The 17,376-nt window shown below is 53.0% G+C and overlaps 1 protein-coding gene across 1 annotated transcript; it reads left to right on the top strand.

Annotated features, from left to right (window-relative positions):
• The first annotated feature begins 7,443 nt into the window (after positions 1-7,443).
• HDGF (heparin binding growth factor) lies at positions 7,444-16,797 on the top strand. Its single transcript, XM_059934132.1, has 6 exons — positions 7,444-7,829; positions 14,108-14,184; positions 14,328-14,466; positions 15,144-15,323; positions 15,599-15,822; positions 16,006-16,797. Exons 1-6 carry the CDS (start codon positions 7,743-7,745, stop codon positions 16,010-16,012), a joined length of 714 nt encoding a protein of 237 aa, XP_059790115.1. The 5' UTR covers positions 7,444-7,742; the 3' UTR covers positions 16,013-16,797.
• Positions 16,798-17,376: the final 579 nt, after the last annotated feature.

The raw sequence follows: 17,376 nt of genomic DNA, 5'->3' as shown, positions 1-17,376 counted from the left end.
AATTTCCCAGCCAGATACCCTCACATCAAGTTCTCAGTTGAGAAGCCCCAACCACATGCCCATAGGTACAAGATGTCTTTTTAGTCCTTCACTCTTTTTTAAGTCCCTCACTCTTAAACATGAGCAGGCACTCTGACATGGATGATAGAGACAAAACAAACAAGTAAAAATAGAGAAAGTGCAGGGAGAAGAAAACTTCCAAAACCTATCAATTTTCTCAAGTAAGTAAGAGAAAATACTGTATACATGAAACAAGAACAGAATGCCATAAAAAAGTAACAAGCAGAAAATAAAATAGAGCTCTTGAGAAATCAAAATATAAGCACACAAATAAAATTCTCACTAGAAGAGTTGGAAAAGTTCAGAAAATCAGAGAACCAGCCCAGAAAGTCTAATATCTGAATAATAAGAGTTCCAAAAAAAGAGACAACAGAAAAAAAACAGAGGGAAGGAAATCGTCAAAGGAATAATTACAGAAAACTTCCCAGAACTGAAGGACAAGTGTTTGTTTTCAGATTGAAAGGGCCTACCCACTGCTCAGCATAATGGATAAAAAGGGATCCACACCAATATGAAATTTCAGAACACTGAAGACAAAGAGAAGATCCTGAAAGTTCCCAAAGAAAAGAAACAGATCTCTTAAAATGGATCAGGACAGGGACTTCCCTGGTGGTGCCGTGGTTAAGAATCTGCCTGCCGGGCTTCCCTGGTGGCGCAGTGGTTGAGAATCTGCCTGCCAATGCAGGGGACACGAGTTCGAGCCCTGGTCTGGGAAGATCCCACATGCCGCAGAGCAACTAGGCCCGTGAGCCACAACTACTGAGCCTGCGCCCCTGAAGCCTGTGCTCCGCAACAAGAGAGGCCATGATAGTGAGAGGCCCACGCACCGCGATGAAGAGTGGCCCCCGCTCGCCACAACTAGAGAAAGCCCTCGCACAGAAACAAAGACCCAACACAGCCATAAATAAAAAACAAAACAAAACAAAAAAAAAAGAATCTGCCTGCCAATGCAGGGGACACGGGTTTGAGCCCTGGTCCAGGAAGATCCCACATGCCGCAGAGCAACTAAGCCTGTGCACCGCAACTACTGAGCCTGTGCTCTAGAGCCCATGGACCACAACTACTGAGCCCACATGCCACAACTACTGAAGCCTGCGCGCCTAGAGCCTGTGCTCCGCAACAAGAGAAGCCACTGCAATGAGAAGCCCGTGCACCACAACGGAGAGTAGTCCCTGTTCACCGCAACTAGAGAAAGCCTGTGCACAGCAGTGACGACCCAACACAGCCAAAAATAATAAATAAATAAATAAATAAATATGCTGCAAAAAAAACCCCAAAAACAAAACAACAACAAAATGGATCAGGATAGAATGTGCAAGGGCTTCAAAAATCCAGAGGAAAAATATTTCCAACCTAGAATTCAACACCAAGCCAAACTATCAATCAAGTGGGAGGGTAGAATAAAGACATTTTCAGACGTAGAAGTTCTCCAAAATTTTCCATTCTAAGCACCTTTACTCAGGAAGCTACCAGAAGATGTGCTCTATCAAAAAAAAAAAAGGGGGGGGGGAGGGGAGATTAACCATGAAAAATAAACACCTAGGATTTAGAAAATACAGGAGAGGGCTGAAGGGAATCCCCAGGATGCTTGGGAAGGGAGATTCCAGGAGGAAAGCTGGAGACCAGACTACTCACTGCCAGCCACCTATTCATCTTCAAACCTACGCCTTGCCCCCAACACTCCCTCAGGGCCTGGCACAGCACCTACCAATGCCCTAGGAATATATGTGGGAGTGAATGAATGAAGCTTCAAGCCCGTGGCAATGTGGTGGCAGAAATGGTGGCCTTTCAGTACCTCCATTGCCATCTGTGCCCACAGAAGCCATAATCAGCTTCCTCCAGCAGAGCCAAAACTACTGCTCTCTCTCCCTCGGTGGTGGGGAGGAGGGGCGAGGGGCAGAGAAACCACTAGGGCTCAATCATATCATTCCAGAAAAGGGCCCTTGGCCCCTCCTCACCCAGGCACCTCCCAGGCTCCTCTCCTCCCTCGGCCTCTGTTCCTGGTGTCTCAGAGCAATGCCCTTGGTGGGAGAGGGCTGAAAAGTGTGGTCAGACACGATCAGAGCCACAGCAATTCTGTCAGCCTGACTCTGGTCCCAGACCTCATTCCTTTAAGTCTCAGGGACCAAGGGGAAAGCAGACAGACCTGGGGTTTGTGGCTGTACACAATGGAGGCTTCTCATTCAACCTTAGATGCCCCTGTCTATAATTAGCAAGGTTACTTCCAGCACTACTTGTCAGCAAACTCCTGCAAATAATGTTGCTGTGAATGACCTTTTTCATCTTGCAAATGGGAGAGAAAAATGGTGAGGATCCTCACCCATGAAAGAGATGAAATGGTACAGTTTTATTCACTACAGCATTATTGGTATTATCAAAAGAAAGGACAATACCTAAACATCCATCTACAGGGGACTGATTATATCATTTATGACACAGAAATGTTGTGAACTATTATGCAATCATTAAAATGAATGGGGCCAATCCTTGTGTACTGAAATGGAAGGAGTCCCAAGATATATTGTTAAGTAAAAGGTAGTAAAGTGCAGAACAGTGTATATGAGATGCTACAATTTGTGTAAAGGAAATAGATAGCTCTGCATTTGCTTGAAAATTATATAGAGAGAATATTACTAGAAGAATACATACAAATTGGTAAATTTTTGCCTCTTAGAAGAAAATTGGGGTGGCAAGGGATAGGGAGGGGTAACATGAGATGACTTTTCACTAAATTATCTTCTTGACTTTCTAAATTTTGTATCATATACACATATTAATTACATATACAAAAATTAAGCTGAGTTTTTTTAAATGGCATCTACAACTCATGGGGATCTTGAGATGCTCTGACTCCTTCCTGGTCTATGAAGGCTGAAGTTCTCTCCCTGAGGGCTAAGGAGCCAAGGAGCCGTTGCCACCATAATTCTTGGAAGAGCGGAGAAGAGAACCCAGGAATACAGTTTCCCGGGAGCTTTCATAGCCCCTTCCACATGTGGGGTCACACGCCCCTCAGCAGAGACTACTGCTGTATCCTCTCCATAACCTGGCAACTCCAAGCCACTCTACACCCATGCTGCCTCCAAATGAAGCTTCTAGAAGTTCACCTCTGCTCATGTTTCTCTCTTGCCTAAACACTTTAACAGCTTCCACTGTCAACCAATTAAATCTAAACTCTGGGGAGTCTGGCCCAGGCATTAGTATTTTTTAATTCTTCAAGTGACTCTAATGTACAGCTCAAATGGAAAGCCATGGCCTTGGAACAGTGCTGTCCAACAGAACTTTCTGAGCTAATGGAAATGTTCTGTATCTGCTCTGTCCAATACAGTAGCCAATAGCCACATGAGGCCACTGAATACTTAAAGAGTGGCTCATATGACTGAAGAAGGGAATATTTAGTTTTAATTAATTTACATTTAAATAGTCAGATATGTTAAAAGAATAGCTTTAGAGAATGAATCCAATGATTCTCACTTTTTAAAAAACAGAATCCAGGAGTTCCCTGGTGGCCTAGTGGTTAGGATTCCGGGCTTTCACTGCTGTGGCCCAGGTTCAGTCCCTGGTTGGGGAAGTGAGATCCCGCAAGCTGCATGGTGGCCAAAAAAATTAAATAATAAATAAAAATAGAATCCTCTTTAAAAAAAATATTTTTCTTATACAGGATATTATACATACAGAAGAGTTATAAAACATAAGCACTTTTAAGAAAGATAGCTAAGGGAATTCCCTGGTGGTCCAGTGGTTAGGACACCGCATTCTCACCGCCAAGGGCCTGGGTTCAATCCCTGGTCCGGGAACTAAGATCCCACAAGCCTGTTCTAAGCACCTGTTCTAAGCCTGTTCTCAACATCCCCCTTTACAGATGGAAAACTGAGGCACAGAAAGGTTGAGTAACTTGTGTCTGGTCACACGGTTGGTAAGTGGTGGAGTGGGACTCAAACGCAGGTAAATGGGTTCCCAAGCCCATGTGAACACCCACATTCATTGTAGTAGTGCCAGCTTTACCAGCACATAAGGCTAGTACCTAGAAGCTCACTGCAAAGTAACCCATTTTCTTGAACTAAATATTACTCAATCTAATCTGATAAATACAGTGATAACTGATTTTATCAAGCATTTACATAGAAGACAAGACATAGAAACTGAAACTCACCCATTCCACAGACATGCAAACAGAGACTGGGGGCAGTGAAGTAGGTTTCCTAAAGCAATACAGTGTGTCACGGTGGTAGAGCAGGTACTTAGACCCTGTTATCTCTGACTCTTAACCACTCTGACTCCTTGTAAAATGCATAAAAGCATGAATGCTTTTTTATTTTGGGAGGCACCAGTGACAGGGGCCAATGGAGGCGGTTTTGAAAACCACTGGTCTAAACTACCCATCCTTCTCTCCTCCATTTTCCAGAAGGGGTAACCAGGCCCAAGAAGTAGTAATGGGAGCAGGTCACACAGCGTTGAGGGCTGGGACCGGAGCCAAACCCCTCGACTCTCTCTTAGGAGTTAAAGGGAAGGAAGCTGACATTTCCTTTGAACCTAATGAGCAGGTAAGGTTTTCACTCAGATGATCTCCTTTTCACTTTACAACCACACCATAAGGGTAGCTATTTGTATTAGTATTTTTGCAGTGGAAGAAAATTTTGTTTAGAAATTCTAGTTAAGTCATTTGCTAAAAGCAAGTTTCAAACAAACACAGATTGTTTCCACTAGACCACATTGCCCCTGCCTCTAGTACAACCCAACTGCTGTGCCAGTTCCTCCTTCTTCCTGACATGGACAGAAAGAAAGAAGTCCGCCACCATCTTCCCTGACCTTGCTCCTCCAGACTCGCTTCAGAACCCTAGAGCCAGATCTGCACCCTCAAGCCTTCTCTGCTCTAGGGCCCCAAGTCCACTGTCTGTCTTGACCTCCCTCCCACACAAATGTAGAATCAAGCACCAGCATCAAAGGAATCATTTCACTGAGACATCTGTGAATTGGTTCCAAGCTGGACTAGCAATCGGGGGCCTGTGACGGACTGTTTTAGACCTTACTAATCAAATGGAGGTCCAAAGCAGCAGCACCTTGGGTGATGAAATAGAAATGTGGGCACCCCACACCTACTGAGTTAGAATCTGCTTTCTAAGAGGATCCCCAGGTGATTCATTTGCACATTAAAGTCTGCAAAGTGCTAAGTTAGACCTGAATCCCAGGGGAAGCAGGTTTATGCCCGCCCATGTAACTGACCCTCTGTGGCTCTTGGCTTGGTTGTTAGGGGCAGCTGTGAATTGGTTGATGATGTTATTGTAAGGAGAACTTGGATATTAAATTGCAACCAAGGCCTGGGAGATTACTGCAACAAAGGGAACCTTGGTTGTTTTATTGCAACCAGCATCTGCATGGCAGACTGAATGACAGGCCCAAGAGATTTGTTGCAAAAAGAATTTAAGAAGCCTTATTGCCATCTCCATGCAACAAAGTGGAGAAATGGATAGGAGTCTTTGGTTTAAACTAAATTGGGGTGTGCTAAATTGGAAAATAGTTGAAAAAACATGTTTGTTGCACTGAAATGGCATATTTATAATACTGGCCTGAACACTAAATAAAGGAAACCAATTGTGACACTGGATTTACTGAAACATTTCTAAGAACTTGTGACAAGATTCTCTCCTAACAACAATAAGAACAACAAAGAAGGGTATTAGCCTGACAGAATCTGGACTATCACACTGACTGCATTTCAAACTGGAATGCATGGTAGAGTAAACACCAACTGGGATCTAGCTGCTCTGTTGCAACAAGTTTGGATTTGCTATTGAAACAAATCGACAAGTCTGTGGCTGAGGGCATGCATGAGGACCTTGCAGAGTGCCCCGCTGTGCCAGCAGCCTGGGGCCTGGAGTGCCTGTGGACAGGGCCAGAGGACTCCTATCACAAGGTGGGATTATGCTGAGAGGCCACATTTTATAAAAGCAAAAATTGTGAAATGCATTGCCATGGACATAAGGACAACCAACTGATATGAAGGTCTGTAGGGAGCAAGATCAGGCCTCGGCTAATGATAAGCAGCCCTTCCATGTCTGTGATGTTGGCAGGAAAGTAATGTGATCCCATCTCACAGTTGAAGAAACTGAGGCTCAGGGAGACGTTCAGGGGGTAGCCCAAGTTCTCATGACTAGTGAACAGCAGGGTAGGATGTGCATCTGGGCCTTTTGGCTTCATCCTGCACTTCTTTTTCAGGGAGACTGCATATGCTTTGAAGTAGGATCAGGAAACTTGGAAGAAAAACACACATATTTTATCTCTTCAAACCTAGAATATTTTGTTGCAAAATTTTAAGGATCTGGACATACTATAACTTAAGATCCAAACAGCTTATTTCTAAGTTACCATAGGTGTCTGGAATTTCGGCAAACCCAAGATCAGCAGAGTGACAGCAAATCAAAGATGTAATTACGGCAAAGTCTTGTTTGGCTTAATGGTAAGCGACGTGAATTCAAGTTTTGGCTCTATCAGTTCTTAACATATAACCTAGTCTAAAATGTAGTCTCCGGAATCCGGCAAGATCACATTCGTCCTTTAAGGCCCAACTCAAAAGTCACCACTTTGTGAAGCCTTCCCAGATTTTCCCCCACTCTCACCGCCCCAAGAGAGCTAGTGACTTCACGTTTTATCGATGGTTTGGGATTTACTGGCATTCTACTGTCTCTTCCCACTAGAACAGAGCTCATCTGTGAGGGCTTAACTGGTGGTAAAGCCCAGATCTCTTTTGCCAGGAAGTAGCAGAGAACCGAGACCTGTCTAATGCACATGGAACGTGGCCACTTTGTGCCACAACCCCTCCGAAGCTTCCTCGATACCGAATTCCACAAAGGCCGTCGTAGGGCGCAGTCCCCGACGTTTCAGGAGCCACCCCACAGACTGTAAGCACGTCGAGGTCCAGGCCAAACCTCTGTGCGCTCAGGGGCGCGGTGCCCAGCCCTCGCCCCGGCGCCCAGCACGCTGCCATGCACTGGGTGCCGAGCAAACATTCGTGGATAGGGATGGAGCCGAGGGCAGGGAGACACTGCGCCTAAACGTCGACAGTTGGCAGCGCCGAAGCCGCAGTTGGGAGCGACCCGCGGGGCCGGGGGAGGGGCGCCAGGCCGCTCCGTCCTGCCGGGCGCCAGCTCCTCCCGGGCGGGCGGGCACCCACCGACAGCGGGCACACAAAGCCTACTCGGCTTGCTCGGCAATCGGCTCTTCACGCCTGTGTCGCCGCGCACCGCCAGGCGGCTCCAGGTTGGGCGCCGGGCAGTGGCAGGCACAGGGCGTCAAGAAGCCGCACTCATCAAACCGCCGCGGGAGGGAGCGCGGAGGAGGGAGGAGGAGGAGTGAGAAAGGGAGGAGGGAGGAGGAGGAGTGGGGACCGGGAGGGGGGTGGAGGAAGAGGCCTCGCGCAGCGGAGGGAGCAATTGAATTTCAAACACAAACAACTGCACGAGCGCGCACCCATCGCGCCGGAGCGTTGCCCCGGATCCGCGCCCGCCCCGTCCGTGCGGCGCGCGGGCGGAGACGCCGTGGCCGCGCCGGAGCCCGGGCCGGGGGCCACCATCGAGGCGGGGGCCGCGCGAGGGCCGGAGCGGAGCGGCGCCGCCACCGCCGCACGCGCAAACTTGGGCTCGCGCTTTCCGGCCCGGCGCGGAGCCCGGGGCGCCCGGAGCCCCGCCATGTCGCGATCCAACCGACAGAAGGAGTACAAATGCGGGGACCTGGTGTTCGCCAAGATGAAGGGCTACCCACACTGGCCGGCCCGGGTGAGCAGGGCGGCCCGCCGCCCCCTATCCACCTCCAGACTTGGGTTGCATAACACCCGGGAGGGCAAGAGCGCTCCGCGCGGAGGGGGTGGGGGTGTGGGGCGTCTGAGTCCCCGAATCTTTCCCGAGCGACTCAAGCCCACCCGCCGGTTATATAATGGTGGAGGCGGGGTGGTGGGGGTGGTGGCGGCGGCAGCGGCGAACACCTGGCCACACGGCGTCCGCGCGTGGTGGCGTGTGCGCGGCGTGGGGATCTGAGGGCGCCGGTCACTTCCCGGCCCCCGGCTCCGCGTGCTCAGTTCCGCCCCCAGCCCCCATACTCCCAGCGGTTTCGGGCGCGCTGCCTGGGTTTGGGCCAGCAGTGTAACTCCTCCCACCCACCCCCCCAGGCGCCACCGCTACCCCCTTCAGGGACCCCTTCAGGGACCCCCAGTTTCTTCACTGATTGTTACCCCCAGTTGAAACTCTCCTCTTCCTAGATTAGATGGTTAAGAAGGATCTCAGCCCTGAAAGGCTAGATGGAGGCGGAGTTCGCTTCTAGAAAACTTTGGTTTGGGGCATCCGTAAGAGGTCTGAAGTTGGGAGGGTCGAGGAATCGTTGGGGGGCGGCAGAAGAGGGGATCCGTCTAGCTTGGAAATTACCGGCTAGTACCCTTCACTCCTCAGCCCCACAAAAATATTTCTTCGTATGCTGCCGACTCAGACTGGGGACTGAGGGTGGCAGAGCCCTTGTTGGGATTGGGAAGTCCAGTCCAGACTGCCCTGCCTCTCAGTGGAGGTGGGGGGAACCCGAGTTGCTTCTCCTCCCCATTTCTGAGCCTCTCCCGCCAGAACGGCCCAGTCTGCCATGTGGTTGATTCAGCCCGCCAATGTGAGGCGCCCACCCTCCCCACCCCCCGCCAGCACCTGGCCAGGTGGGAGGGTGGGGCCCAAATGCCCAGCCTGGCGCATTCATCATGTTTCCCCTAAGAACTGAGACAGGTGAAGTAAGGAGTAAGGGAGGTTGCCAGAGGGTGCTGGAGGAGGTTGGGGGTGTCACAGGGCACAGTGTCTCTGGCACTTTATTTCAACGTTGGTGTAGAGAGAGGCCTTTGGTATCGGCCCTAGAGTACAGGACTCCTGTAGAGTGTAATCCAAGGGCAGAGAGGAGTAGAGGGAGTCTTCTGGACAAGGGGGCCAAATGCAAAACTGCCTTATGGCTGTGGGTTGCTCTTTTCCACATGAGTCTGTGTCTTCATCTGGGCCAGACCCTGCTCTGAGCTTGGGAAGTTGCCCCAGGCTCCCTTGGGTCCTGTTCAGAGTGTCCAGACCAACTTTAGGGCCACTCCGAGAAAGTCCAGGAGACCCTTCCTCACTCAGTACCCTCTCCTGAGGAATATACCTAATCCCATATGCCTTGAGCTCCTTGTTCCCTGAAACTTCTAGATGTCTGGCCTCTGGAACGGGAGTGAAGTACAGAGTGAAGCAGGGCTCTCCCAGCCTCCAGGGCCTCCTAGGGGACTTGGGTTTGGGGGGTGGGGGGCAATGTGAGGAAGCAGCCACAGACAGCCTTGTGTGTGCATGTGTGTATGTGGTGTGTGAACACTCATGTACTTTACCCTGCACCTTTGATCCATCTGGCTTCTTGGTCCAGATGCCAAGGTTCTGGTGGGCCGGGCAAGAACTGAACACAGGTCTCTACTGCTCCTACCTCCTGGGGGTGGGACAAAGTCCAGAGACTGGGGAGGGGGCTCAGCTGGAATGGGGGTCGTAGGGAACCCCTTCAGGCTGCAGGGAAGAGAGAAAGGGGGGCCCATGCAGACCCACACTGGCCCCTGTGAAGAAGACCTTCAGGTTTCTGGTAGCCTTTGGAGTGAGGGCAGCGCCTGGGACTGGGGATGCTGTCCATTTCCTCTGTTCACCCTGGGCCTCCAGGACAGAAGGGCAGGACAGGGAGGCAGTCTCTTGCTCTGTTGAGGCCTGGGCCCTTTAGATAAAGTTCGGGTTCGGGGAGGGAGATCAGACTGGATCCCAAAGAGATAGGACCCCACCCTTTGCCTGTGCTCTGGGTCTTGATTCTGAAAATTGGAGGGAGTGGTACACCCAAGGTTGTTATCTTCCAAATACATTCTCCTTGAGCACCGAAAGAGCAGACAAATCTGAGTCTCCTCACCATCCTTGGGTGCTGTCTTAGTCTTTTGAGTGGCAGAGCCTGACGGGGCCTGGCTCCTCCTGAGATGGAGGAGGAGTAGGGGGGCCTTGCTGACTGCTCCATCTAATAGGCAACCAGAGTCCTCAGCCATGGTGAAGGCCACTGTGTGGGCTTTCCTTCCTCAGCCCCTGCTTCTGGGGAGGATGGCTGACTCTGGGTGAGACTGGAACAGCCCAGTGCTTGGAGAGTTCAGCCAGAGGGACCACGTGGTAGGCACGACCTGCCTGGAAGGATGGTGTGACTCCATCTTAACCTTCTCCTTTCCTCTTCCTCCTGCCTGACTTCCTGGGGGATCTCCAAGCACTTAACAGTTAGCCTCCAAGACTCAGGGATTTTCCCCCTTAGGTTCCTTCCTCCTCTCTCCACTTCCTGTTTCACAGTCCCAGAAAACCTGAGCAGCCAGAGGGCCTCGCCCATCTGTCCTCCCTCTGCCCTTCCCCCACATCCAGGCACCACCTTCTCTTTTCTGCCTCTTGGGCTTGCCACACTTTCCTGGCCCCAACTGTCTCCTGCCCCAGATTTTACGATTCCTGGGTCAGGTTGGGCCTGGGCCTTGGGTGTGGTGGTCAGAACCCTGGCTGGCAGTCAGGGTGGGCTTAACCTTCTCTGCTGCCTTTCTATGTGCTGAGCTGGCGCCCCTGGGCCTGGATTTGGTATGAGGCTGGGGGAGAGGTGTTCAGTCCTCTCTCCCCACTCCTCATCTGGGTACTTCAGGCCTTAGAAGGTGTCCTGGGCTCTGGGAGGATGGGACTTCTTGTGCTCAGGCCTGTGTGATGGAATGAGGCACATGCAGAGGGCAGAGGGCCGGGGGAGGGGGGGTGGTGGGAGTGGATGAGCCCCAGCCGAGGGGAAGTAACTTGCCAGGATTCCTGGAACGGCTGAGAAGTAGCAGAGCCCCCTCCCCTGTTGGCCAGTGGAGGAGGTGCAGTGGGGTACCCAGCACTCATCTGGCCCCACCCTGACCCACTTAGCTTTGACTCACTTGTCCTGAGTCACAACCTGGATATAAAGGCACCACCTGGGAGACACATGTCTGTATTGGGAGTACAGGCCTCCCCTGAGACCTCATATCCTCTACGTCGTCGTCGTCGACGAAGAACCTCCCTTCACTTCCAAATGCAGAAAGACATTTCCTTTGTGGCTTGAAGGATGAAGGGTCCACTAGAGAAGGAATGTCTCCCCTTTTTGGGGTGAGGGGTTGGGAATTCCATTAAGTAAAAAGAGCACGCCTCTCCTGGCCCTTCCCCCTCGGGTGCCTACACTCGAGGTGAGGTGGGATTGGGGTGGCTTTATGCTTTGGAGGTAGATGCCCATCTGCCCAGGCCCCTGGCCTCCCTCTTTCCTCTCGACCTACCCTTTATCTGGCTAGAAGTCAGCAGGGCGGGTATATCTGGTGTGTCCCGTTCTGTCTATTTTTAATTCCCATCCATTCTTTGGTTTCTCCCCCGCCCCTGAGGCTGGGCAGCTGGTGGCCTCCTGGATCCCCTGTCACAGCGTTCAGCTACCTCTCTTTGAGTTTGCTTCCCACGGGAAAGAGACTGATGGGCAGAGCGCTGCTTTGCCTGGTCTGAGCTCCTTGAGAGGACCTCATGTCTCCTGTTTCTCACCCCTTCACTCACCAACCCCCTTTCCTGAGCCTCAGTTTCTCCCTTTTCATCACATGTTTCCTACAAGCCTGTTAATGTCCTGGCTCAAGTGTGGCACTAAAAATGCAGAGCCCAGAGTAGTTCCCAGCTGGGACCCTTAGATATTCCCCCCCAGCCCCCCACCCCCTGCCCTCTTTCCTGGTGCACAAAGATCCACCAAGAAGAGGCCTAGGAAAGAGCTTTTGCTATTATTGTCCTATGCCTGTCTCCTGGGATCTCTAAGCCCTGGAGCCCCTCATTTTATTTTTTGCTTCCCCCGCTGAGAGGAGGGTGGGGAGCTAGCAACAGGACCCAGGTATCCTGGCAGAGGACTGGCTCCTCCTTTGCCCACACCCCAGCTCTGGCTTCCTGAGAAGGGCCCCCAGCCCTCAGCCCTAGCTGTGGTTTCAGGCACAGCCAGGGACCCAGGTGCCAGACTCCAGGCTTGGGGGTGGGGTGTGTGTTAGTGTCCCCTCCTCCCCAATCTGGAGAGAGGGCCTGGGGGGGAGGGGCAGTCACATTCCTGGTTGCTGAGTGGCCCCGGGGGCGGGGTTGGGTTGTCATGGCGATGGGGATTGAGCTGGGGTGGGGGACAGCGTGCCTTTCCACCCCCAGCTCTCACACCCCAGTGTCTCCCGGTTGTGGGGAGGGCCCAGTTTGTGCTGGGCCTTCCTGGGGGGGAGGGGCTGGACCTCTGTCCCCAGAGGCCACAGGGCAAGGGGGGAGGTGCTCAGGAGCTTGAAGACTCCATGTCTGGAGCAAGATGCCCCTCAGATTCTTGCTCAGGTTCCACCCCATCTCCTGGGTGTGTCTCAGCTTATTTCCATCCACCTAGCCTCCCTGTCTCCCCAGGCCCCCAGTCAGGCACTCTGTCCTAGTCTCTGTGTGTTTAATCACTGCCTTGGCCTGCCTGTCTCTTTCCTATCTGCACCCCGGGCCCCAGCCAACATGGCCACCTGGCCTCTGTCCGGTGGGAAGCCCGGCCGCTAGGGCTGCTGCAAGTGTTGCTGGGAGTTGTAGTCCTCTTCCCCCGTCCCCCACACCCCCTCCCCCCCAGCTCAGCTTGGCCTGGGCTTCCAGGGCCTGATCTGGGAGAGGCTATCTGGGCCACTGCCTCTCACCGTTTCCCTGACGGACCTCGGCACCTTCTCCACCACACCATCCCTTATGCCCCCAGGACATTTGAGGCAGAGGATCAAGTCAGGAGCTCTAGTTCTGAAATCTGGCCCTCACTAACTTGTCCTGTCATCTTGGGCAAATCACTTTTCTTTTCTGGGCCTCAGTTTCCTTGTCTGTAAAATGAGAGAGTCTGACTGCATCACATGACTTTCAAAGAGTTCCCCAGAAGTCTTTTGGAGCTGCTGCTGATGGGGGATATTGAATAGGCAGCCCCTTGGCCTCACCTCTCCACTTCAGTCAGAGCAGGCTGCTTTTGTCTGTTTCACAGAGTCATTCAGCATATCTTCACTGTGCACCCACTGGGTGCTAGGCACCGTGCTGGACTTACAAACAGACCTCTCTGTTCTCGGGGCAGGTATAGTCCACGTAGACATTAATCAAATGGTAATATGAAGAACCGTAAAATTGGAATTGTGAAAAGCACTGTGAAGGAGAGGTGCTGAGAGTTTTATCTGGGAAGCCGACCAGGTTGGGAGAGATGGGGAAGCTTTCTGGAGGAAGTGATGATGGGGCTGAGGTTGGAAGGCTGATCAGGAGTTCGTATAGGAGACTGAAAGGTCAGTGTGGCTGGAGCAGAGAGCAGAAGGGCAGTGTGATGGGGAGAGGTTGATGATAGCAAGCACGTACGCGGGACGTACTCCGTTATGGTCATTTAATCCTTACAGCGCTATGGCTTAAGTACTATGACCATCTCCATTTTATAGTTGAGAAAATTGAGGTTCTGTCAGTTGCCCAAGCTCATACAAATACTGTTGGCAGCATTGGAATTCAGACCTTGACATCACGGAGAACGGTGAACAGGTGGGCCCTAGAGTCCTGAGAAGCCACCGAAAGGTTTCTAGCAGGGGGAATGGAATGCTCAGACCCGCACTTGGAAAGGCCCCCTCTGGCTGCAGTGTGGAGAATGGCTTGTAGTGGGGCAAGAATGGAGGCTGAGAGAAGAGAGGGAGGCTGTGGCTTTAGTCCAGGCAAGAGGGGACGGTGGTTGGACCAGAGTGACGGCAAAGACGTGGAGCTTTATGGACAGGATCTGTTTACGGATGCTGTTTGGTTTGTGAAAGAGAGGCGGGGATCCTGCTGGGCTTTTATGCCTGACTTCTCTTGAACAAAGTTACACTGCTAAAAATGGTTCAGAAACCCCTTTGGTGAACTCCTGGGTCCCTCTCAGTCTTGAGTTTTCACAGATGTGCCTTAGAGATCAGCCCCTTAACCCCTACCCTCCGGCCCCAAATTCGTGACCTCAAGACTCCAGCTCACGCTCACTTTACTCATCTTGCTCTCAGATTGACGAGATGCCTGAGGCTGCCGTGAAGTCAACAGCCAACAAATACCAAGTCTTTTTTTTCGGGACACACGAGACGTGAGTGAGGGGGCAGAGGTGGGGAGGGCCACGGGGGGACCACTTTGGGGAAAGAGCAGTGGTGACGGCACGCCTTCCCTATCGGGCTGCGCAGCTCAGATGCAGTGAGGGACTCGAGAGCACAGTCTCCCATCTCTCACCAGGGCATTCCTGGGCCCCAAAGACCTCTTCCCTTACGAGGAGTCCAAGGAGAAGTTTGGCAAGCCCAACAAACGGAAAGGGTTCAGCGAGGGGCTGTGGGAGATCGAGAACAACCCTACCGTCAAGGCTTCTGGCTACCAGGTGAGCTGCCATCCGCCCCAGAGACCTCCTGGAAAGCGGGTGTGGCCATAGGTGCCGGGAGCCCCTGGGCCCACATGTGATGCTTCAGGAACGGGGGGCTCAGACACCAACACCAGGGCTTTCAGAGTAGGAGCTCGTGGGGTGGGGGCTTGGGGGAGGCTTTCTGCAGAGGGGAAGGGGTTCCGGGTGTGTGATGTAGCTGTGGTCAGGGGCCACCTGTTAGACAGCGCCTGGGGGGGCAAGAACAGGATGGAGGCGGTAAGTGGGGACAGGCCTTTGGCAGGCCCAGTGTGAGTATAGGATGTGGCCTTAACTCTTTCCACAAAGGCTTCCAGGAGGAGGTGCTCGTGAGCCGGGCAGGATGAGGCGGGAGGGTGGGGGGCGGGGGTTGGCGGGGAAAGGGTCCCAGCTCCCTTTGGGAGAAGTTGACCCGAGGTTTTGCCTCCTGCTCCAGCCCTCCCCCCTCCTGCACAGAGCCCTGCCTGCCCGGCCAGTGGGTTTACCCCGGGGCTAATCCGACAGAGGTGGGTCTCAAATCACTTGTGAGACTGGGCACCTGGGTGGGGGCGGGGGAGAGGTGGGAGAAGGAAGGAGTGAGTGGCCGAGGGAGGGGTCTGGGGAGGGGGCCCAGCGTGGCAGTCGCTGGTGCCACTCAGCCTCTGCTGTCTCCGCCGCAGTCCTCCCAGAAAAAGAGCTGTGTGGAAGAGCCCGAGCCCGAAGCCACCGAGGGTGATGGCGATAAGAAGGGGAATGCCGAAGGTAGCAGTGATGAGGAAGGGAAGCTGGTCATTGATGAGCCGACCAAGGAGAAGAATGAGAAGGGGGCGCTGAAGAGGAGAGCGGGAGACCTGCTGGAGGTAACTGCCCCCTGCCTGGGGCCCCGGAGCAAGGCTCCCAGGCTGAGGAGGGAAGTTACGAGTTTTTCAGGGAGTGCCCGTCTGAGAGACAGACTCGGCCCCTAGTCTTGGGGAGTGTCTTGCTGAGAAGATGGGACACAGGAGACATCTCAGCTAGCAGAGGGCTGGAGGACTGTGGGTCTGCCTAGGAAGGAGAGCCTCTGGGGAAAGGAGGGGCAGGCTGGTGTCCTCCCCCTCGAGCCTCAGCCCACCTCATCTCTGCTAACCCTGCCCAGGACTCCCCCAAACGTCCCAAGGAGACAGAAGACCCCGAAGGGGAGGAGAAGGAAGGGGCCACCTTGGAGGGTGAGAGGCCCGTTCCAGTGGAGGCGGAGAAGAACAGCACCCCCTCTGAGCCGGGCTCTGGCCGGGGGCCTCCTCAGGAGGAAGAAGAGGAGGAAGAAGAGGAAGAGGCTGCCAAGGAAGATGCTGAGGCCCCGGGCATCAGAGATCATGAGAGGTGAGTGAGCCCCCTGCCCCTTGGCAGCTGGGCTGGGAGGGCCCAGCCACCTGCTGAGAGGAGGAGGAGGAGGAGGAGGGCCTGTCGCAGTCAGCCTCTAGGGAGGCAGGGTGGGCTCTCCCAGGAGACCGGCACTGGCTGGCCACACCATTAACCCTTCTCCCCTCCAACCCTCCCCCGCAGCCTGTAGCCACCAATGTTTCAAGAGGAGCCCCCGCCCCGTTCCTGCTGCTGTCTGGGTGCTACTGGGGAAACTGGCCATGGCCTGCAAACTGGGAACCCCTTCCCCACCCCAACCCACTCTCCTCTTCCACTCACTCTCCCCCTTCTGAGCTCAGACCCTGGAGATTGACCCGGATGGGGCAGGCCACCTGGCCCTCACCTCCATGTCCCCACACCCCTGTGACCTGAGTCAGGTCCATGTCTTCTGCTCTGTGGGATGAGATGAGGCCACTGTGTCGCTCTCTGCCTGGAGCTGTTTCCCAGTGTATTTGTTAGGGCCTGGACCGGCTATTTCCATCTTCTGACGCCCCTCTCGCCCTTCCCCGGGCATTCTAGACCTCTGGGTTGGTTGGGATCAGGGCTATGAGTGGAAGGGATGGAGAATAAGTAGCACGGTGGGCTTCTGGGGCCTGGGAGGGGCAATCTTCAAATTGGGGTGGGGGAGTGGAGTGGGCAAGAGGATGGCATCCTGTCCCTTACTCCCACACCTGTTCTCCCAGCTACCTGGATTCAGGGAAAGTGGGACAGCTTGTGGGAGAGGGGCTCCCTTCCATAAATCCTGGATGGTTGACAATGCCCATTCTCTTACGCCAACCCTAGGTGTTATGGGAGTTACAGTTTATCATCAAAAGATTTGGGGTCTTCCAAGTTCTTTGAGTCAAGGACCTGAGATCTGAAGGGTTGACTTCACCCAGCTCGGATGGGAGTGTTGAGGAGTATCCATCCACCTTTAGACCTCAGGCCAGAGTTGGGATGCCCTGGGGAGACCCTCAGCTGCCCTTTTCCCTCTCCCCACAGTGCTCAAGGCCAGCCTACAGTCACATACGTCACCCAGACATAAAGGAAAAGACACATTTTTTAGGAGATGTTTTTAATAAAAGAAAATTACAAAAAAAAAAATTTTAAAGACCCCCCCCATCCCTTTGTGTGCCCCCCACTCTGCTCCTTTCTTCCCCACTGTTGCCCCCATTTCTGAGGTGCACTTGGAGGCTCCCCTTCTGTTTGGGGCTTGATGACTTTTTTTGTTGTAGTTGGGGCTTTGGTGTTCCTTCTGGTGTCATTTCCCATCCACATACCCTCACCTGGTCCCCTCAGTGTTGTCACCAGATCCAATTTGTAACCCACTGAGAGGCCAGAGGGAAATAAGCGCCCTCTCCCAACCTCTTTCTAGTGGTCTATTTGGCTATTCCGTCTCTTGTCTCTTTCACCCTTGCCCCCCTCCCTTGGGCTCTGATGAAAAATTGCTGACTGTAGCTTTGGAAGTTTAGCTCTGAGAACCGTAGATGATTTCAGTTCTAGGAAAATAAAACCCGTTGATTACTACATTGGATT

This window comes from Balaenoptera ricei, chromosome 1 (genome assembly GCF_028023285.1).
Source record: "Balaenoptera ricei isolate mBalRic1 chromosome 1, mBalRic1.hap2, whole genome shotgun sequence".
Lineage (NCBI taxonomy): Eukaryota > Metazoa > Chordata > Mammalia > Artiodactyla > Balaenopteridae > Balaenoptera > Balaenoptera ricei.
This window is presented reverse-complemented; position numbering and strand designations above follow the sequence as displayed.